At 42.4% G+C, this 23,562-nt stretch overlaps 1 protein-coding gene across 24 annotated transcripts in view; it reads left to right on the top strand.

The window, feature by feature from the left end:
* Window positions 1-23,562, top strand: part of LOC139380804 (titin-like) — a 178,849-nt gene that overhangs the window by 146,590 nt on the left and 8,697 nt on the right. For all 24 annotated transcript variants that reach the window (XM_071123844.1, XM_071123847.1, XM_071123845.1 and 21 more), the window contains 31 exons: window positions 79-375; window positions 511-1,098; window positions 1,211-1,513; window positions 1,621-1,917; window positions 2,018-2,305; window positions 2,434-2,733; window positions 2,965-3,267; window positions 3,375-3,758; window positions 3,884-5,650; window positions 6,339-6,632; window positions 6,759-7,043; window positions 7,170-7,469; window positions 8,939-11,101; window positions 11,217-11,519; window positions 11,623-11,928; window positions 12,014-12,304; window positions 12,405-12,704; window positions 12,898-13,203; window positions 13,528-13,995; window positions 14,197-14,478; window positions 14,593-15,186; window positions 15,509-15,796; window positions 15,897-16,196; window positions 18,882-19,184; window positions 19,899-20,201; window positions 20,305-20,889; window positions 20,995-21,297; window positions 21,404-21,703; window positions 21,844-22,419; window positions 22,527-22,832; window positions 22,936-23,526. In XM_071123844.1, coding sequence (XP_070979945.1) covers window positions 79-375; window positions 511-1,098; window positions 1,211-1,513; window positions 1,621-1,917; window positions 2,018-2,305; window positions 2,434-2,733; window positions 2,965-3,267; window positions 3,375-3,758; window positions 3,884-5,650; window positions 6,339-6,632; window positions 6,759-7,043; window positions 7,170-7,469; window positions 8,939-11,101; window positions 11,217-11,519; window positions 11,623-11,928; window positions 12,014-12,304; window positions 12,405-12,704; window positions 12,898-13,203; window positions 13,528-13,995; window positions 14,197-14,478; window positions 14,593-15,186; window positions 15,509-15,796; window positions 15,897-16,196; window positions 18,882-19,184; window positions 19,899-20,201; window positions 20,305-20,889; window positions 20,995-21,297; window positions 21,404-21,703; window positions 21,844-22,419; window positions 22,527-22,832; window positions 22,936-23,526 — 14,274 coding nt within the window. The remainder of the gene's footprint in view (window positions 1-78; window positions 376-510; window positions 1,099-1,210; window positions 1,514-1,620; window positions 1,918-2,017; window positions 2,306-2,433; window positions 2,734-2,964; window positions 3,268-3,374; window positions 3,759-3,883; window positions 5,651-6,338; window positions 6,633-6,758; window positions 7,044-7,169; window positions 7,470-8,938; window positions 11,102-11,216; window positions 11,520-11,622; window positions 11,929-12,013; window positions 12,305-12,404; window positions 12,705-12,897; window positions 13,204-13,527; window positions 13,996-14,196; window positions 14,479-14,592; window positions 15,187-15,508; window positions 15,797-15,896; window positions 16,197-18,881; window positions 19,185-19,898; window positions 20,202-20,304; window positions 20,890-20,994; window positions 21,298-21,403; window positions 21,704-21,843; window positions 22,420-22,526; window positions 22,833-22,935; window positions 23,527-23,562) is intronic.

Here is a 23,562-nt window from a genome sequence, read left to right on the forward strand (position 1 = left end):
TTGCTGTTTGATACTTGCATGAAGAAATTACCCCATACAATCTTGTTGGTTTATAACTTTTGTTCTTAATATTTGCAGAAAAACCAAGTCCACCTCAAAAGCTTGGGGCTATTGCAGTAACCAAGGACAGTGTTACAATCGGATGGATTAGACCAGAACACGATGGTGGAAGCAGAGTAACTCAGTACTTCATTGAAGCACTTGAGAAAGGACAACCCAAATGGTCGAAGGTTACTCTTGTGAACACAACATCCTTCCAAATCAAAAACTTGAAGGAAAATGCTGAATACTTCTTTAGAGTTAGTGCTCAGAATCATGCTGGACTCGGCGAACCCAAAGAGATGATCGTTCCTGTTGTAGTGAAAGACCAACTGGGTAGGTTTTCAACTCACCTCTTCTAATTTAGAATTGTTCATTATATAAATATTGTCAGCATATCTGTCATGGCTAATCGTGTACGTTAACTGATAATTAGCTAAATCATATATGCTGTGACTGTTTGTTTTACAGAGGCCCCAGATTTTGACATGAAAAACTACCCCAGCAATACTGTCTATGTGAGATCAGGATCAAATCTGACCTTTGAGCTTCCTATGACCAGCAAACCTTTGGCAAAGGTTATTCTGTCAAGAAACACTGTTATTCTGAAACCGTCCAAGAGATTGGTCACTCAAGTTACTGCTGAAAGCCTGATCATCAAACTGAATGAGAGCATTGCAAGTGATGCTGGCAGATATGACATCAGCGCCTCCAATACAAGTGGTATCACCAAGATGTTCATCAACATCGTTGTGTTGGATAGACCTGGTCCTCCAACTGGTCCTATTGAGGTTGGCGAAGTGACTGAATCCACAGTGGCTCTCAAATGGGCTCCTCCTGTGTATGATGGTGGCAGCCCAGTTACCAACTACGTTGTACTGAGACGTGAAACAAGCACACCTGCTTGGACTGAAGTGTCTTCTCAGGTTGCGAGAAGTGCCATAAAGGCCGGCAAGCTTACCAAAGGAGAGGAATATCAGTTCAGAATCAAGGCAGAGAATCGCTTTGGTATCAGTGACCACATTGACACCCCACCAATCACAGTGAAACTTCCATACAGTAAGTGTCTCTATCATTTATTAGTATACCATCCATTCCCACTACCATAATAACTATCTAAATTTGTCTTTGAATTAGACTGAAATTTACAGGATTACATTGTTTATTCTAGCATTCCCTGGTCCTCCATCAACACCATGGGTAACCATGGTTTCAAGAGAGAGCATTACAGTCAATTGGAACGAGCCTGTCACAGATGGAGGAAACACTGTCACGGGCTACCACCTGCAGATGAAAGAGAGAAGCAGTATTCTGTGGCAAAAGGTCAACAAAGTAGCAATCATTGGAACACAGCAGAGAGTAACAAACATCTGCCCTGGCCTCATCTACGAATTCAAGGTGATAGCAGAAAATGCAGCTGGTATTGGAAAAATCAGCAAAACATCAGAAGAGGTGCTCGCCATTGATAACTGCGGTAAATGTCTTATGGATTATTTTTGTTTTTTTGGTCACTGAATTTGTTGTGGATAGTGTTGGTATTTTTCATCAACTGTTCTTGATCAATTTGATTTTGTATTTCAGAGCCCCCGGCAGCTGTAAGAGTCTCCGAGATCACAAAGAACTCCATCAGTCTGGCCTGGGTTAGGCCGCCTTATGATGGTGGCAGCAAGGTCATTGGATACATGGTGGAGAGGAAGGACTGCCCAGATGGCAGATGGACAAGGGCAAACTTCACTAACGTGATTGAGATGAACTTCACAATGTCAGGCTTGACCCAGAATGAATCCTATGAGTTCAGAGTTTACGCAAAGAACGCAATCGGTTCTATCAGCAATCCATCTGATGTTGTCGGTCCAATCACTTGTGTCGATTCATGTGGTGAGTTGAGCTCATTTTACTTTTCAGTTAAAGAAACTGTCATTTGCTTGATATTTGATTTATTATTTTGTTGCTAATATTTTGTTTTTCTCGTGTTCAGGTGCCCCTGCGATTGATCTTCCTCCAGAGTATTTAGATGTTGTGAAATACAAAGCCGGATCCATGGTTAAGATCAGAGTGGGGATTCTTGCTAAGCCTCTGCCAACAATTGAGTGGTACAAGGATGGAAAAGAAATGGTGTCAAGCACTACACTCTCCATCGAGAGCACTACTGATTCCTCTAGTCTTCTCATCAAGGACGCAACTCGTAGCCACACTGGCACATATGAAATAAAGATCAAAAACGCTCTGGGTTCGGCATCTGCCACCATCAGGATAGAAGTTCTAGGTAAAAAAAATTGTACATGTAAATTTAGCCTATGTCATGTAATTGTGTCATACTTTCATTTGCAACAGACATGTTGTTATGAGTTAAATAATGTATTAATGCACTCAATGTTTTCTCATTTTCACCAGACAAACCTGGACCACCTCCTGGCTTGATTCAGTTTATGCTAGTCACAGCAGACAAGATCATTCTTAAGTGGGAGCCAATCACTGATGAGGGTGGTGCTAAGGTCAGCCATTACGTTGTGGAGAAACGTGAAACCAGCAGAGTGGTATGGTCTACCGTGTCTGAGAGACTAGAAGAGTGCTACATAGGTGTCATGAAGTTGGTACGAGGAAATGAGTACATTTTCCGTGTGAGGGGTGTCAACAAGTTCGGAAATGGAGAGCCCTTGGACTCTGAGCCTGTTGTTGCCAAAAATTTATTTGGTAAGTATAAAACAAAACAGGACATAGCATTGTAGCATACAAAGTAAAAAACACTATTTTGAAACACACAAACGGAAGTTGTATCTGATGGAATATAAAGCAGGCATTCCCCAAAATGATCAACTTGACTTGCATATTAAGTCTTTATTATAAAAGACATAAAAGACAGTTACCCCTCTGTTTTTGGATTTATTTTTAGAACTTAACCTACTCTTTATATTAATTCCACAGTTACCCCAGGACAGCCTGCCACACCAGAGGTAACAACTACAACCAAATCAACAATGGTAGTTGTATGGGACAAACCAGGTGTGGATGGCGGTAGTCAAGTAACTGGCTACTACCTTGAGAGACGTGACAAGAAGAGCCTTCGCTGGATAAAGGTCTTGAAAGATCCGATTAACAACAACACTACGACTATCTTTAACCTAACAGAAGGCAATGAATATCAATACCGTGTGTGTGCCATAAACAAAGCCGGAGAGGGCCCCTTCTCAGATGTGTCTGACTACTACAAAGCAGCTGATCCAGTTGGTAAGCAAAAAACTTTAACATCCATCTAACTTATGTAATAAGTAAAAGTCATATCCTTTACTTCTCTATGAAAACTATATCTACATTATGTGAATTCTCTTTATTAGAACCACCATATGAACCTACCAAGCTCAAAGTGGTTGACTCAACCAAGACATCTATCACACTTGGATGGGCCAAGCCAGAGTGGGACGGAGGCAGTGAGATCCTCAGCTACGTTGTTGAACAGCTGACGGACGTGGAGGGTCTACGACGCAAACCACCCAAAGAAGAATCATCTGAATCAGAAGGAGAAGAAGAGGAGGAAGAAGAAGCAGACAATGGAGAATGGGTTGTAATCAGCCAGAAGGGAGAAGTGAGGACAGCAGAGTACGTTGTGTCCGGCCTAACACCAGATGTTGACTACTACTTCCGTGTATCTGCAGTCAACATCGCAGGGCGTGGAGAGGCCATTAAGATGAAAGAGCCTGTTCATGCTAAGGATATTCTGGGTAAGTTAAAACACCTCATGGTTTCATTGCATATACATTGACATTTTGTTTCATAAGATTTTGTCCCTTTTCCTAGTATTGAAAAGTCAGTAAATAAAGTATGTATCTTTTAATGATTTTTACAGAGGAAGCTATCTTCGATCCAGATGTTGCCATGAGAACACACTACATCGTAAAAGCCAAGCAGGATGTGGAGATCACAGTGCCCCTCAAGGGCAGACCTGCACCTAGTGCTACTTGGATGTTCGGAGACGAGAACATCGACAATAATACAAAATATGAAATCCACCACACAGATACTACATCAACCCTTGTTATTCCAGAAGTCAGCCGTAATGACACTGGTAGGTACACTGTGAAGATTGAAAACGGTGTAGGCGAGCCAAAGTCAATGACACTGTCTGTGAAGGTTCAAGACTCACCAGCTGTCTGCACGAACCTGGTATTGAAGGATGTCACTCGTGGTAAAGTAACCATGTGCTGGGAAGAACCTGAACTTGATGGTGGTGCTGATATTACCAATTACATCATTGAAAAGAGAGACTCATCCAAGAGATCCTACTCTAGTGTGACAACCAAATGCACAGAACAATTTTATACCATTGAAGATCTCTCAGAGAAAACATCCTTCTTCTTCCGTGTATCAGCAGAGAATGAATTTGGAATAAGTGATCCTTGCAGCACAGTTGAACCTGTAAAAGCTACAGAAACTCCTGGTCCAGTCAAAGAAGTTGCTATGAAGGATTCCTCAAAGACCTCTGTAACACTGCAGTGGGTGAAGCCTGATTATGATGGTGGAAGCATCATATCTGACTACGTCATTGAGAAGAGACTCAAGGATGAAGAGGACTGGGCAGCTGCCGGCTGCAGCAAACAATGTGAACACGAAGTACCAAAACTCAAAGAAACCTCACAAATGAATTTCAGAGTTGCCGCCAGAAATGAAAAGGGGAAGGGTGACTTCACTGAAATTGGACCAATTGAAGTGAAGGACTTTGTCATCCCACCAGAGGCCAACCTGGATGAGTATCCAGGTGGGGAAATCAGTGTCCGTGTGGGCCATAATGTACACATTGAGTTGCCCTATAAGGGTAAACCCAAACCTGCCACGTATTGGCTTAAGGACAATATGCCACTGAAGGAGAGCGAACTAGTACGCTTCAGGAAAACAGACAACAAAGTTGTTCTCATGATCAAGAATGTGAGACCAGAGCATGGTGGGAAATACACACTTACTCTTGATAACAGGGTGTACAGGAAATCCTTCAACGTTTTTGTCATAACTCGCGGACCACCATCAAAGCCTGTCGCACCCATCAACTTTGATGAGGTCAGAGCAGACAGTGTCACAATATCCTGGGAGGAGCCAAATGATTACGGAGGTGGAGAAATCACTTGCTACTCTGTAGAGAAGCGCGACACATCTCAGAATGACTGGAAGATGGCATGCTCTAGTGTCACTGACACAACATTCAAGGTGCCCAACTTGATCAAGGGAATAGGGTACCAGTTCAGAGTGCGTGCTGAGAACATATATGGAGTCAGTGAGCCACTGGTGTCACCAAGCGTTGTCGCTAAACATCAGTTCAGGCCGGCAGGTCCACCAGGAAAGCCTGTTGTGTACAACGTCACCAACGACGGAATGACCATTCAGTGGGAGCTGCCCGTCTTCAATGGTGGCTGTCCAGTCAAGGGCTACCATGTTGAGAAGAAGGAGAAGAACAGTGTCATGTGGCAGAAGGTCAACACTGTGGCTATCCCTGGAACAGACTACAGAATCCTTGGCCTTATTGAAGGACTGGAATATCAATTCAGAGTCTACGCTCAGAATGATGCCGGATTCAGCCGCAAGAGTGACGAAAGCAACACCACCATGGCAGTTTCTCCAGTTGGTAAGTCCTTATTCAAATGGAAACCAATCATGGTTTTCTGTTAATAATGGTAAACTGTTATTAATCCCCAGGCTGAACAAGGCAGTGAGTTTCAGGTCAGCGATGGGTGCAGCATACCTTTTCATTAAAGTGGCAATCAGCAGTAGAAACAAAAACAAAGTGAATGACCCGCCCCTGGTTTTGTAAAGAAGCTGAGGGATGGGGCTGGAGAAATGTAACCACAATCAAATTCATAGACAGAGCTATGGATGCAAAGACTGATTATCCATGATATCAAAATGATATGTTGAACCATGTTTTGAGTATAATTAGTGTTTGTTAACATTTTATTTGTTTACAAACATTGGAGTAAAACAAGCTTATATTTTAGGTTCTGGTGGGGAACCTAGCTCATGAGGCATGTATGTTATATGAATATGTTATATTCTTCAAGAATCAATAGGTACAAATCTTTAATTTATAAGTCCAAAAATTAATGTAGCAACTGCTGATTGCGACTTTAATGTACAGATTCTTACAATCAACACAATGATGGTATGAAATCCAATGCCTTTGAAAGTGCAAGTACCATGAATATCTTATGTAATATGGAAGTATAAACCAAGTGATATAAGCACGTTCCCAGACTTAGTCCATGTGTGATTCAAACATGTGAACGTGAATGATAAAAAATGTGTTCCTTTTTTAGATCCACCTGGTCAACCTGACTACACTGATGTGACCAGCAATTCTGTCGCACTGAAATGGGACGCACCCAAACGTGATGGAGGCAGCAAGATTGTGGCTTACAATGTTGAAAAACGCCAAGGACAGGGCCGCTGGCTGAAGAGCAACTTCACTGATGTCCACGACACCCAGTTTACTGTCACTGGTCTTGCTTGCAATGAACGCTATGAGTTCAGAATTATTGCAAGAAATGCTATTGGCGTAGTGAGTCCCCCATCTAACTCATCTGGACACATCGTGGTCAGAGATGAAAGTGGTAAGGGTGCATAATATATTGAAATAATATTAATACGTTTGACATGATAATATGAATATGCAATATGTTTTGCTTTTTAATATACAAAACACTAATGGTGTACTTGTTCACCTTTTGTCTTTCCAGCTTCTCCAAACATTGAGTTTGGCCCGGAGTATTTTGAGGGACTCACAATCAAGGCAGGAGACAATATGAGACTAAAGGTATCGATCAGTGGACGACCACAGCCCAAGGTTGTGTGGTTCAGAGACGGCGTGCAAATCACCAAGTCGATGATGGACACCACCACAGTTGCTGGGTCAAGCATGCTCTTTGTACGTGATGCTGACCGCAGTCACAAAGGAACTTACACAGTGGAAGCCACCAATAGCCAAGGAACCAAGAAGGAGGACATCATTGTCCAAGTCCATGGTTGGTTTAATTTTATTCTCACAACATTCAAAGCACTGTGATTTATCTTGTTTGACATCATTGTAGATGGTGGATCGGTCTTGTACTGTACATGTCAAATGTTAATGATCCTCTATTCTAATCTAGATACTCCTGGAGAGCCGGTGGGACCTATCATTTTCAGTGATATCTCTGAAGGAAAAGTGACCCTCACATGGAATACACCGGAGAACGACGGCTGCTCTGACATCTCTCACTACATTGTTGAGAAGCGTGAGACCTCTAAGATCTCATGGGCACTTGTCTCGGATTGCTGTAAAGAAACAGTATACCACGCCACCAAGCTGATGAAGACCAATGAGTACCAGTTCCGTGTTTCTGCTGTCAACAGGTTTGGTACCGGCCGACCATTGGATTCAAGTCCCATCATTGCACAAATGCAATACAGTAAGTCCAAGGGTTCAATAGCTTCAATAGCATTCACACTGATATAGGGGCTAGGCCTAATGTAAATTGCATTATGGCTGAGCAAGGACATGCCAAACATTGTCAATAAGCAAGATTAAATTAATTATTGAAAAGGCCTAAAAAGAGAACAAATAATTATAATCAAATTCTAAATAAAACGAAACAACAACTTGTTTTAAATTACAGCCACCATAATTTCTCCTCATGGGCATAAAATATTAAAACAACGCACATTCCAACTTTTCACAGTAGCTGAACAAAGATCTAATATAAATAGAGAGGGAGAATGTCCACTCATCCTTATACTGCTCCCAAATAGGCCTATATTTTATGAACATAATCAGACCCATCTTACAGATCAGATCGCATTCACACATCTCAAGAAGTTGCATTGCAAGTGCGCCAAGGACGTTTTTACCATAAAACCAGGAAGATGAATCAGTTTGGTTGTAATAAAATGTAACACAAATAAATGTCATTATATCATATAAAACCGCCAGGATGAAAAAGACACCCATTGCTGTTGAACCAGCCTTTGTTATAGTAGGCCTAAGTGAGTTTTGAACATACAGGGTATAAAACGAAAAATAAGCCATTTTTACAAATTACAGGTAACTTCTAAATATGAGGTTCACCAGTATTCACAGAGGCTCTCATCTCTCATTTCATGATGGGCATGGACACGTAGCCTACATCATGGAGCCGGTTTTAAGCACGTCCAAAATAATGTGGGCCTGCCTACAATGCATAGATAAAAAGGGAATGTCAGCTCACTGTTTAACTCCTCTCAAACGTTATATTTGAATAAAGCTTTGGTGATTAAGATTTATTTCCAAGCGGTATCAGGCACCAAGCCCTTTATTCACAGTCTTGACTACTTCATTCTTGCATTGGGCAGATAAAAAAAAGCCTTAATTGAGAGAAGGGGAGACTATGCTCAAATAAGACAAAATGGGAAAAAATTATGTTTCTAAATACAAAGTATACAGACACCAAAAGCACATTAGGCTACTCTTGTTCCATGCGCATATGGGCAGTGTGCGTCATGGCTGGATAGGCTATGTTTCCGCTGTCAAAATTCATGCCATAACCAACTGCATTACTGCTAAAATAAGCTTTTGGTTGGTCTTTAAATAGTCTTATCAGTGCTGCCTGAAATTAGTACTTTGATTCATGTTTTTAAGGACACACCTCTGATATTTTCAGCCGGCCCCTCTGAGCACAAGGGAGCTGAAATAAAACAGGTCAATTGCTGAACCTGGTGTTAGGCTTGGAAAATGCCAGTGCGCCAGTTTTTACATGACGAAATTGCAAACTAACATGCGTTTGATACTAGCGCCGCTTCAATGCCAGCTGAAAACAGAGCCCCAAGTCTGAATATGATTTTAGAATTTAACAGTTCACTTTACCAAAATGTCTTGATAATTTTTGACCCCCTTTTCCTACAGCTACTCCTGATGCACCTGGCACACCTGATTCCACTGCAGTTTCTGGAGACAGTATCACACTGGCATGGGAAGCACCCACATCTGATGGAGGCAATCCTATTCAGTACTACATTGTTGAAAAACGTGAGAAGAAGACTGTCCGCTGGGACAAGGTGAGGTCAAAGAAGCCCATTGTGGAGCCTGCTCACAGGGTGGATCATCTCACTGAAGATATGGAGTATGAGTTCCGTGTGATGGCAGTAAACAACGCCGGTATTGGAGCACCCAGTAACATCTCAATGGCCATTAAAGCCAGTGAGCCAAAAGATATTGCATGCGCTTCATCTGTGGTTCATGTAACCGACTCTACAGATACAACTATCAGTTTGGAATGGACAAAGCCTAGAGACGATGGTGGCAGTTCCATCCATGGATACGTCATTGAGTTGCACAAGGTATCTAAGGAAGAACTAAAAGAAATACTAGCGAAACCTAAGAAGGTGGTAGACAGCTCAGAAGAGGAAGAGGAGGAGGAGGAGGAAGAGAAAGAAGAGGACACCAGAGAATGGATCAGAATCAATGAGGATCTGGTCAATGATACAAAATACGTTGCAACTGGTTTGGAAACTGGTTCATACTACTTGCTTCGTGTTTCTGCCCAGAATAGTATTGGAAAGGGAGAGGAGCAAGAGATTCCTGAGCCAGTACAGGCTGTGGACAGACACGTAAAACCTGACGTTGATATTGACGCTACCTTCAAACATACACACATTGTGAAGAAGGGAGGCACCGTCTGTCTCCGTATCGCCTACAAAGGAAAACCAATTCCTTCAGTTAAATGGAGTAAAGAAGATGAAGAAGAACTTGGTGTCATGACAGATATTACTACTACAGAGACCTACACTGCTCTGACGATAGAAAAGTGTACCAGATACGATTCTGGAAGATACACTCTTACTCTGGAGAACAGCAGTGGCGTAAGGGAAGTTGATTTCATTGTAAAGGTGTTGGATACACCTGGACCTCCAGGACCTATTGCCTTTGCAGAAGTGTCCAGAGGAGCACTGACACTGGTTTGGGAACCTCCAGCTAATGAAGGTGGAGCTCACGTTCAACATTACATTGTAGAGAGGCGTGAGGCAAGTCGTCGTACCTGGAACCAATCTGGTGGCAAGGTCACTGCGCTATCCTTACATATCCAGGATCTTCTGGAAGGTGTTCCATACTTTTTCAGAGTTTCAGGAGAGAACCAGTACGGTATTGGTGAACCTTTTGAGATGATAGATCCCATTATTGCTACTGCAGAGCCTTCTTCACCAATGAGATTGGATGTTGTGGACGTCACAGACACTACAGCAACACTCTCCTGGGTCAAACCCGAGCACGACGGTGGTAGTCGTATCACAGGCTACATCATTGAGCATAAGGCAAAGACCACAGATAAATGGGTCGTTGGTGGTGAGACCAAGAACGAGAGCATCACTCTAGAATTATGTAGGACTGCAGAGTATGAGTTCCGTGTTAAGGCAAAGAACGATGCAGGCAACAGCTTACCAAGAGAAGCACTATCCTCAGTGTTAATCAAAGAGCCACAGATAGAACCAACTGCAGATCTCAGTGAAATATCTAACCAGGAGGTCATCTGTAAAGTGGGTAATACCTTCGTCATCGATGTTCCCATCACTGGTAGACCAGCACCGAAGGTAATCTGGAAACTGGAGGAGATGAGGCTGAAGGACAGTGAAAGGGTTGCAATCAAGACGGTCAAAAACAGGACAACTCTGTCTATCAGAGACGCCATGAGGGGCGATGGTGGCAGATACTTCCTCAGTCTTGAAAATTCTGCTGGATCCAAGACGTTCTTTGTTACTGTCAATGTCATTGGAAGACCTGGTCCCCCCGTTGGACCCGTTGAAGTTTCATCCATAACATCGGAATCATGTGAGATTGCTTGGGAAGCACCAGAGGATGACGGTGGAACAGATATCACCAACTACATCGTTGAGAAGCGTGAATCTGGCTCCACTGCCTGGACACTCATCAACTCCAGTGTGAAACGCACCAACCTCAGTGTGGGACATCTGACAAAGTACATGCAATACACCTTTCGCGTCAGTGCTGAGAACAGATTTGGCACAAGCAAATCAACTGAATCTGAGACCATTGTTGCTGAGAATCCATTCGGTGAGTATAAGTTAAGAGAAATCTATGTTTTACATGTTTCGTTTTTTCACACGTTAATTGTTAAGAGTCAAAAGTATCAACTGAAATTGAGTGATATTGTTTGTGTTGACAATAGGTCCTTCTGGTGCACCAACCAGACCTTCTGTATACAACGTGGCTTCCACCACCTGCTACATTCGCTGGGAGGAGCCATACCACGATGGCGGCAGCAAGGTGACTGGATACTGGATTGAAAAGAAAGAACGAAACAACATCCTTTGGGTGAGGGAGAACAAGATCCCATGCTTTGAATGTGACTACAGAGTGGAGGGACTTATTGAAGGCCTTTCGTACCAGTTCCGTGTCTTTGCAATGAACAGCGGTGGCCTCGGCAAAGCTAGCGAGGCATCCAAGCCTATGGTGGCTCAAAATCCAGTTGGTGAGTACTGATTTCCCCCAAAAACTTTGGGATACTATTACAGGTCCATAATACATGTGTTTAAGGAAAGCATACTCCTGATTCCCATTAATCTTGTGTCTAGATCCTCCTGGTAGACCAGAAGTAACTGAGGTGGGCAGATCTACAGTGTCCATCAAATGGTCTACACCACTTGACGATGGTGGCTTCCCCATTGTGGGTTACATTGTTGAGCGCAAGCCATACACCATCACTGGCGAAGGTCGCTGGCTGAAGTGTAACTACACCAATGTCACAGAAAATAACTTCTCAATCACTGCACTTGGTGAAGGAGAGGTCTACGAGTTCCGAGTCATTGCCAAGAACTCCAACCAAGTTTTCAGTATGCCTTCAGAGTCAACTGGCGCAGTCACATGCAAAGCAGAATACAGTAAGATATATATACTTTTAAATATATTGACTTTAAATTATATTGTCATTTATTAAGTCGGATTTTCTCTTTTTTTCATTCGTAGCTCCTCCAAAGGCAGACCTTGACAGCAAACTTCTGGTTGACACGGTTACAATCAGAGCCGGCTCAGACCTTGTTCTGGATGCTGCTGTTGGTGGTAAACCTGACCCCAAAGTGTTCTGGGCCAAGGGAGATAAGGAACTGGAGCTGTGTGAAAAGTACTCCCTGCAGTACACCAGCACACGTGCCATGGCCATTATCAAATTCTGTGACAGAGATGATACCGGGAAGTACGTTCTCACAGTAAAGAATGCCAGTGGCATCAAGTCAGCCGAAGTTAACGTGCAAGTACTTGGTAAGTGTAAAAAAAAGTAAATAAAGAAATGAAATGACAAAGTTTGAAACAAATGGGGCTTACCATGATCTCATACCATAAATTAATGTGTTCCTTTCAGATACACCTGGTGCTCCTGACGGCAAAATCACCATCAGCCATATTTCTGAAGAGAAATGCACTGTGTCTTGGAAACCCTCTCTGGAGAGTGGTGGTGACCCGGTGACACATTACATTGTTGAGAGACGCGACACCAACAGACTCAACTGGGTGATCATGGAAGCTGAGTGCAAGGAACACACCTGTGAGATCACCAGACTGTTCAAAAACACTGAGTACCTCTTCCGCGTGAGAGGTGTCAACAAGTATGGATCCGGCGTTCCACTGCAATCTGGTCCTATCATTGCCAGAAACATGTTCAGTAAGTATAACATCTTCCATATTATCTTGCAACATGATGTTTAATTGCTTTCTATGATATACTCAAGTGTCATTTGGAAAATAGAGTTGTAATCTCAATATGCTCTCCTGAATAAATAAAGGATAAATAAATACAAATAAATTATTGATATTGAGATGATAATCTAACAATAAATGATTATGTCATATTACAGCTGTCCCATCTGCTCCTGGCACACCAGAGATTCTTGCTGTAGGAAAAGATTTTGCTAGCATTGAATGGTTAAAACCAGAGAGCGACGGTGGCAGTCCTATAACTGGCTATCTGATTGAGAAACATGAAAAGAAGAGTGCCAGATGGATCAAGGTGAACAGAGATGCCACACTTATGGACACAAGCTTCAAGATAACTGGCCTCGTGGAGGGCAACATCTACCAGTTCCGTGTATCAGCTGTCAACAAGGCTGGTGAGAGTGAACCCAGTGAGCTGTCTCTCTATGCTGTCTGCAGAACGCCAACAAGTACGTGTCCTACAATTCATCTATTGCACAATATTCTATGTTAGCTCTTGGATGGTTGGGGTCGGCAGGTGGCCTGGCAGTTGGGAGCATTGGGCCGGTGGCCGAGAGGTCGCTGGTTTGGGTCCCAGAGTGGGCTGGGTGGGGGATCTGTCAATGTGCCCTTGAGCAGGGCGCTTGACCCTGATTGCACTTGTGGGTCTCTCTGGATGGGAGTGTTTGTTAAATGACTGGAATGTAATGTAAATGTTGAGTGGCTTTACAACAGTTGGATTGTATGTTAAAAAAAAGTTAAGTTACTGACTGTTAATATTGTATGTCCCTCAGGTACTCCTCCACCTCCCACAATTCCACGTATTATTGATACTACCAAGGACAGTGTCAGCCTTGCTTGGACCAGACCCTTGGAGGACGGAGGTTCTGATATCATCGGATACGTTCTGGAGAAGCAAGAACAGGAGGAGGGAGCTGAGAAGCTGCCTGAGCCAAAACCTGAGAAGGTACCTGAGAAAGTCGTTTCGAAGGGAGCTAGTCTAGGAGCCAAGAAAACAGTTGTGTTTGTGGAGGAAGAGTCGGAGGAGGAAGGCGATGAGGAAGAAGAGGAGGAGGAGGAGGAAGAGGAAGGTACAGGTGTGTGGGTTAAGGCCCATGAGAAGAACCTGAGACTCACAGAACACGTTGTGACTGGCCTTACAACTGGCAAGATGTACCGCTTCAGAGTGGCTGCAGTTAACTTCAATGGAGTCGGTGAATTTAGTAGAGCCTGCGCAGCAGTCGAGGTTATCGAGAAAATTGGTGAGTTAGGATCACTAGCCAAGCCTAAGGAATAGAAATGATTCAGCATTACCACTGTAGAACTTAAATCCATGAACCATGAGTTAAAAATTCCTCCCACAAACAAACAAATAAAATTGTAGCCTACACATTGTGATTTTTCCTTCATTCGTTTTGATTCAGTTTGATAGTTTATTAATAATTACCTATCTTTTAACACAGAAACTCCTGATATTGAGCTTCATGATGATATGACCAAGACCATCTGCCTGAGAGCCGGAGGTTCTCTTCGTCTCTTTGCCACAGTCATTGGACGACCAATCCCTGCAGTTACCTGGAGCAAACCTGGTGTCGACCTCAACAACCGTGGCTTCATTGAAGTCACTAAAACTTCCACACAAATCATTATTGACAAAGTGCACCGCTATGATGCTGGCAAATATACCATTGAGGCAAAGAATGAATCTGGCGAAAAGACAGCTACCATTATTGTCAAGGTCTATGGTAAGATTTGATGATGTTATGTACATTTTTTGAATATAAGTCTTTACCCAGTTGTTATAGAATGCTGTCATAGGTATATATGTTTTTAACCTTAAATGTACTTCCTCTTTTCAGATACTCCTGGTCCAACTGGCCCAATTAAGGTCAAGGAACTTGAGAAGGACTCCATTACCATTGCATGGGATCCTCCTACTGTTGATGGTGGAGCACCAGTGAATAATTACATCATTGAGAGACGCGAAGCATCAATGAGAGCTTACAAAACTGTGACATCCAAATGCAGCAAGACATCATACAAAATCGACGGACTCTTCGAGGGAATGCTGTATTACTTCAGAGTCCTCCCAGAAAACCTGTACGGTGTGGGAGAGCCATGTGAAACCCCTGATGTCATTTTGGTGTGCGAGGTGCCTTTGCCCCCTGCGACACTGGAGGTTCTGGATATCACCAAGACCACAGTGACACTTGGATGGGAGAAACCAGAGCATGACGGTGGAAGCAGACTCACAGGCTACATCATTGAAGCTTGTAAATTTGGCACAGACAAATGGATGAAGGTGACAACAGTGAAGACGACTGACTTTGAGTTCACTATGACTTCTTTGACTGAGAAAGATCAGTTTATGTTCAGAGTCAGAGCTGTTAACAGCAGGGGAGCCAGTGTACCAAAGGAGCTTGTTGCAGCCGTAACAGTCCAAGAACAAAGAGGTTTGAAATGTGTAAACTTCATAAATGCTTCATATATATATCTATATATATATATCTATATCTATATATATATCTATATCTATATATATATATATATATATATCTATATATATATCTATATATATATATATATATATCTATATATATATCTATATATATATATATATATATATCTATATCTATATATATATCTATATATATATATATCTATATATATCTATATCTATATATATATATATATATATATATATCTATATCCAATTGAACTAACCTATCGACTATTCAAGCACATTTTTACATAACATATCTTTCTGTTTTACAGTTCTGCCAAAGGTTGATCTGTCTAGCATCCCACAGAAGTTTGTCAATGTGTTGGCTGGTAAACCACTTGAGCTGCACTTGCCAATAGTCGGTAGACCCCCACCAGTTTGCTCATGGTACTTCAGTGGTCAGAAGCTGAAGATCACTGAGCGTACGAAGATTCAGACCACTGGAAAGTTCTCTAAGCTAACTGTGCTTGATACTTCCATCGATGACAGCGGTAACTACACTCTTGAAGTGAAGAACGTCACAGGAGAGACATCTGAGATCATTAAAGTGATCATTCTTGGTATGTAACTTCTATCATAACACAAACTGAGGTCTTCACGTACAGTAAGTTATGAATATAAGACAATGACAGTACCATTCCGTTGTTTTTTTTTCTTCAGACAAACCTGATGAGCCTAAAGGACCGGCCAGGTTTGATGGGGTTGATGCCACCTCAGTGACCATCAGCTGGGATCCTCCAGAGAGAAACGGAGGTGCCCCTGTCAGCGGCTATGTTGTTGAGCAGCGTGAAGCCCACCGTCCTGGATGGCTGCCAGTATCTGAGTCTGTCAGTAGACCAACATTCACCTTCGTCAAACTGACAGAAGGAGATGAATACATGTTCCGTGTCGCAGCAGTCAATCGCTACGGTGTTGGTAACTGGCTGCAGTCTGAAGTTGTGATGTGCAAGAGCGCAACGAGTAAGACATGTTTTTATACTATATCATGTAGCATACTTGAGTCGTTGCTCTTTATTTAAAAAACAGAAGCAAACAGGAATGAATATCCTGGGCTCTATTTTAACAAACCTAAAGCAATGGTAAATTTAAGCGCAGGTGGTCGAGCTATAGGTTCAGGGGTGTGTCAGAAATATGTTTTCTATTTTCACTATCACAATTATCGACACACTTGTTGGCGTTGGCGTGAGAGGGCTAGGTTTTGATGAATAAACAAGTTGTGGGTGTGTCGAGGCTAGGCCCCTCACTGGCCAATCAGAACTTGCTCCATGGTGCGTTTTGGCTGAGCATGGACATACCAAACAGGCTGTATCACAACCGGCTGTGATTGGGAATCCCATAGGGCTGCGCACAATTGGCCCAGCGTCGTCCGGGTTTGGCCGTCATTGTAAATAAGAATTTGTTCTTAACTGACTTGCCTAGTTAAATAAAGGTTCAAATAAAATAAAAATACAACGGCAAGATATAAAAAAGACGCATTGCTGTTGAACCAGCCTTCGTTATAGTAGGCCATGGGTTTTGAGTACATTAAATGGAAAGCAAGCAATTTTCACTGATAACTTCTAAATACATTGGTATTCACAGATCTCATCTCTCGTTTCATGGTGGGCATGGACACGTAGCCTACATCATGGAGGGGTTTTACGCACGTCCAAAACAGGACTTGCATGGATAAAATAATGTGCACTTGCCTACAATGCATAGAAGAAAAGGGAATGTCAGCTGTTTTACTCCTCTCAAACCTGACATTTTAATAAAGCTTTGGTGATTAAAGATGTATTTCTAAGCAGGAGCTAAAAAAATCCTCTCAGGAGCGAAAACCTTTATCAATAGGCTTGACTACTTTTGCATTGGGCAGACAAAAAAAGGGGAGGCTATGTTTGATTTTTTTAAATTAAATAAAACAAAATGGAAAAAAAACATTATTTTATTATACCTTTATTTCAGCAAGGAACACAGACTGAGGTCTCTTTTACAGCTGGGCCCTTCGTATACATGTTTACACATACAGTTTAAGTACAATGATTAAGGAACTACACAAGACAAACAAAACCATCACAGATAACATAAAATAATACAGCAGCAGATTGTTACATTTGCACACAGGTTATTCCCCTAACAGGTTATTCCCCTAACAGGTTATTCCCCTAACAGCACAAGAACTTGCATTACCCGAAACAGTTACAAGCAATACAAAAATTAAAATCCTCCAATAAATATTTAAAATGGGCAACAGGGGGACAAGAGTCTGAAGTTGAAGTTTAGTCTGCAGGCTATTCCAGAGGCAAGGAGCGTAACAGGAAAAGGCAGCCATAACCAACTCTGTGGAAATCGCATGGGCCTCAAGTGTAATCCATGCTTGAGACCTGGTTTTAGGAATTCTAATTCTAATATTGATGAGTGATGATAAATAAGAAGGTCAATAAGAAGATACATTCAGAAGTGCTTTATAGACAAACACGAGAGCATGTTGTTCTCGTCTCATGGACAGCGAAGTCCAACCCACATTTTGATATAAAACACAGTGGTGAGTTCTGTACCTAGCACCCGTAATAAACCTAAGTGCGCAATGATAAGTAGCATCCAGCGATTTAAGTGTTGATGCTGTAGCATGCATGTAGATAATATCCCCATAATCTATAAAAGACATAAAAGTAGCTTGCACAATTTGTCTTCTATTTGTAGAGGACAGACATGTCCTGTTTCTATAGAAGAAGCCTAGCTTGATTATTAGCAGTTCACAAAGTTCATCAATATGCATTTTAAAAGACAGTTTATCATCCAACCATATCAACCATACCAAGTATGTATATGCAGAGACCTGATTAATTCGAGAACCATCTAAGCTTGTAAGTGCAAGTGTATTTTCAACCAACTTTTTGAACCTATTAAAAATCATAAAATGTGTTTTCTTTGCATTTAAAACAAGTTTTAGCTGTATTTGTAATATCTTAAAATCTGTCTCCAATAGTGATAATGCTTGGTCAGCCGTTGAAGCGATAGAGTACATGACAGTGTCATCGACATTTTAATGAATTTGACACTTTCTTATCTCATCACCGATATTGTTTATGTAGAGAGTGAACAGTAATGGACCGAGTATTGAGCCTTGTGGGACGCCTTTAACCAACTCCAATGGCTCCGACTGGATGCCGTCGACTCTAACAGTCTGACTTCTATCCTTTAGATAGTCATGAAACCAACGACAGGCATCCAATCCCAGCCCTTTTGACGACAAAAGTATTGCATGGTCTACATGTTTTTTATGTTTCTAAATACAAAGTATACAGGCACCAAAAGCACATTAGGCTACTCTTGTTCCGTTTCCGCTGCCAAAATTCATATCATAGCGAACTATGTTACCGCTAAAACCAGCTTTTGGTTGATCTTAAATATCCTTATCAGCACTGCCTGAAATGAGCACATTGGATCATGTTTTTAAGGACACACCTCTAATATTGCCACCCTGTCCATCTGAGCGCAAGCGAGCTGATATAAGACAGATAAATTGGGGTTATGGCTGGAAAATGCCAGTGTGCCATTTTTTACATGGCGAAATTGCAAACTAACGTGCGTTTGACACTATCGCCGCCTTAACGCCAGCCGAAAATAGAGCCCCCTATGTATCTTGTTTTTTTTTGTTTACAGACATCCCTGGACCTCCAGGCAGACCAGCAGTATTTGACATGTCTCGTGATGGCATGACCATTGCATGGCTGGAACCAGAGGATGATGGTGGATCTGAGGTGTCTGGATACATCATTGAGCGCAAGGAGGTCAGATCTGACAGATGGGTGCGTTCTAACAAGAACCCAGTCACCATGACCAGATACAGATCAACAGGTCTGATAGAAGGCCTTGAGTATGAACATAGAGTAACGGCAATCAACGCTAGAGGTGTTGGCAAACCAAGTGTTGTCTCCTTAACAGCAGTGGCAACTGATCCCGTTGGTAAGTACTCTTTATTGGATTTAATTCCATTAAATCACTGTTTGTATCATTTATTGAATTTAATTGCATATACTTAGAATAAATATTAGATAAAGACATTAAATACACTCAGTATACAAAACATTAAGAACACCTGCTCTTTCCATGACATAGACTGATCAGGTGAATACAGGTGAAAGCTATGACCCCTTAATGATGTCACTTGTTAAATCCACTTCAATCAGTGTAGATGAAGGGGAGGAGACAGGTTAAAGAATGATTTTTAAACCTTGAGACAATTAAGACATGGATTGTGTATGTGTGCCATTTAGAGGGTGAAAGGGCAAGACAAAATATTTAAGTGCCTTTGAACGAGGTATGGTAGTAGGTGCCAGGGATACTGGTTTGTGTCAAGAACTGCAACGCTGCTGGGTTTTTCACACTCAACAGTTTTCCGTGTGTATCAAGAATGGTCCACCACCAAAGGACATCCAGCCAACTTGACACAATTGTGGGCAGCATTGGAGTCAACATTGGTCAGCATCCCTCTGAAGCATTTTAGAGTACATGCCCTGACGAATTGTCATAGTTATATGGGTTCTGAGGGCAAAAGGGGGGTTGCAACTCAATATTAGGAAGGTGTTCCTAATGTTCGATATACTCAGTATATTTGACATAATTGGAGATTGAGATAGATAGAGACAAGGATATTAATTTATTGGTTCACCCTCACAGATCCACCTGGCTCACCCCAGAACCCAAGAGTCACAGACACCACAAAATCATCCGTGTCCCTGGCCTGGAGTCCTCCTGATGAGGAAGGTGGATGTAAGGTCTCAGGTTATCTGATTGAGATGCAGAAAGCAGGCTCAGTCACCTGGATCAAATGTAACACAACACCTTCTCTGATCTGTGAATACACACTCACCAAAATGCCCCAAGGAGAGGAGTTCAAGTTCCGTGTGATGGCTTGCAACGCCGGTGGACCCGGAGAACCCGCTGAGGTCCCTGGAACAGTCACTGTGAAGGAAATGCTTGGTAAAGTCGTCTGCAAAAACACTGCCATTTCCAAAGCTTACTTTCTGGTTCCGTGACAAAGAATTTATTGCATTTCTAACCATTTCACCATTCTTAATTTCAGAAAAACCTGATCATGAGCTGGAAGCCAAGTACAAGGATATTTTTGTCGTCAGATATGGCAGTGTTGTCAAACTCTCAGTGCCCATCAAGGGTAAACCAGTTCCTACATGCAAGTGGACAAAGGAAGGTGCTGATGTGCCTGAGAGAGCAATGATCGCTTCCAATGACGACTGCACTGAGCTGGTAATCAAGGGTGCAGAAAGAGACGACTCTGGCACTTATGACCTACTGCTTGAGAACAAGTGTGGCAAGAAGAACGTTCACATCAAGGTGAAGGTTATTGGCCGTCCAACTGCTCCAGAGGGACCACTTGGATTCGAAGACGTCCAGGCACAATCTGTTAAGTTGACATGGAAGGCTCCTTCAGATGATGGTGGCTCTGAAATCCTTGGATACATTGTTGAGAGACAGCAGGTTCCAAAGACAGCCTGGTACACTGTAGAAACCAGGGTGGTGGACACATCTTTCATTGTGAAGGGACTCGAGGAGGGACAAGAGTATCACTTCAAGGTGACAGCTGAAAATACATTTGGTATCAGTGGATCGCTGAAGTCAACAGAACCCCTCATACCGAAGACTCCTCTCTGTAAGTATTACTTTATTGATTCCTCTTTGAACTTAGTCATTACATGAGTCTGCAAAGTATAAATATATGCTAGTCTAAAAGATGCTTTTTCTCTCATTAAAACAGGTCCCCCAGAGACATCAAGCATCCCACCAGAGGTTATGGATGTGACTAAGAGCTCTGCCTCTCTGTCTTGGTCAAGACCTAAGGATGACGGTGGCTCTGCCATTACCGGATACTATGTTGAGTACAAAGCAGTATCCTCTGAGACATGGGTTCGTCATGAGAAGAAGGTCGTTTCAACCCAGTTTACCATCCCTGGACTCACTGCTGATGCTGAATACCAGTTCCGTGTTATTGCTCAAAATTATATTGGAGACAGCGAACCAGGACCTGCATCCGAACCAGTCACATGCAAAGATCCATTCGGTGAGTTAGGAATTTAGATAACCATGTCTAATGTTACGTCATGATTGATGACATGGATATACATTGAACTACTACGTTTTTACATTTGCCCTGCTCTGTCTCCCAGACAAACCAAGCCAACCAGGCGAGATTGACACAGTAACTGTCACAAAGGACGCAGTCGCCATCAAGTGGGCGGCGCCAGAATGCGATGGTGGAAAGGAGGTCCTTGGTTACTGGGTTGAATACAGGAAGTCTGCAGAGGCTACCTGGAAGAAATGCAACAAGACACGCACCAAGGAGAAAAAGTTCACCATAACTGGTCTGGCCGAAGCCACTGAGTATGAGTTCAGAGTGATGGCTGAGAATGAGACCGGAATCAGCAGACCACGCAGAACAGCCACATGCATCAAGACCAAACTGAGCAGTAAGTGACTGAAGCAATTCATTATTTCATAATTGTATGGATGAACACTACATTGCCTTTAATTATTACTTGTTTATAATACCTTGCGAAAGTAAGGTGATACAATTCAAATAATGATTTAACTGTTGTTTTTCCAACAGCTGGAACTCAACCAAGCCTGAGGAAAGAAATGGATGAAGTTACGACTAAATTATACCAACCAGGAATTATGAAATGCCAGATTATTGGTAGACCTCTTCCCGATATCAAATGGTATAAATCTGGCAAGGAGATAATCGAGTCTCGTAAATATGAGATGAGCTCTGATGGCCGTAACCATTCACTGACCATTATGACAGACCAACAAGAGGATGAAGGAGAATACACATGCAAGGCTATCAATGATGCAGGTGAAGCAGAGACCAGTGGCATTCTCGTTTTGGAAACTGCTCCACAGTTCAATCCTGACTTCCCATTGAAGAATACCTACTATGCCGAAAGCGGCACTACTCTGCGTCTACATGTTGCCTACATTGGACGCCCTGAGCCTAAGATCATGTGGCTTTATGGAGCTACAACTGTGGTGGCTTCTGAGAATATCAGCATTGAAAACACAGAGCATTACACTCACCTGGTGATCAAGAATGTGCAACGCAGGGTACATGGAGGAAAATACAGAGTCAGACTGCACAATCACTTTGGCAGAGCTGATACTCTCATCAACGTTGAAATCCAAGGTGCTTTAACATTGAATTAGCACAAATCTACCAATTGTTTATGATCTACAATGTTTTTTACAATGTGACTACAAACTAATTGTGACTAATTTACCTCTTGTTTTCAGATAAACCTGCAATGCCTGAAGGTCCCATTGTACTTGATGCCCTGTTGAAGAACTCTGTGATTATTAGCTGGAAACCACCAAAGGATGATGGTGGATCAATGATCACAAACTACATCGTGGAGAAGCGTGAAGACAAGGAGGTTGATGACTGGACACTCGTGTCCTCGTCCATCACAGGCACAAACTGCCGCATTGCCAACCTCGTAGTAAACGCTGGGTACTTCTTCCGTGTGTATGCTCAAAATCGTTATGGCAACAGTGAGCCACTGGAGATCCCTACTCCCATCCTTATCAAGAGTTCAATGGGTAAGTTGTATCTCACAATATAGTTACATGATCATATATTTGTACAAATATGAGATGTTCAAGGCTTTGGATCCTTACTAACGTTATTCTGTTATATTTACAGATAAACCTTCACCACCACTGATGCCAGTGGTTTCTGGTGTGACCAACGTTTCCTGTGTGTTGTCCTGGAAGCCTCCACTCATTGATGGTGGCTCCAAGATCAAGAGCTACTGCCTTGAGAAGAAGGAGAAGAAGGGCGAATGGACACCTGTCACTACTGATGAAATCAAATCCACAGTCTTTTCTGTCAAACGCCTCACTGAAGGATGTGAATATATCTTCAGAGTGAACTGTGAAAACCTTGGAGGAGTGAGTGATTGGAGTGTGGAATCTGAACCAGTCGTTCCAAAGACGCCTGTTGATGTCCGTGCTCCCGCCTTCAAAGAAGAACTGAGGAATATGAGTGTCAAATATAAGAGCAACGCCACCTTTGTTTGCAAGATCACAGGACAACCCAAGCCTGTAATTAAATGGTTCAGACGTGGCAAGGAGATCCAATCTGACGGAAAGAAACTGAAGATTCAAGAGTTCAAGGGAGGCTATCACCAACTGGTTATCTCCGCTGCTGATGAGGAAGACTCTACTGTCTACCAGATCAGAGCAACCAACCAGGGCGGATCCATCTGCACCACTGTCTCTCTGGATGTTGAAGGTAAGATCACAAATGTGTATGCAATAATACTTACAT

The sequence above is a fragment of the Oncorhynchus clarkii genome, chromosome 22, assembly GCF_045791955.1.
Source record: "Oncorhynchus clarkii lewisi isolate Uvic-CL-2024 chromosome 22, UVic_Ocla_1.0, whole genome shotgun sequence".
Classification (NCBI taxonomy): domain Eukaryota; kingdom Metazoa; phylum Chordata; class Actinopteri; order Salmoniformes; family Salmonidae; genus Oncorhynchus; species Oncorhynchus clarkii.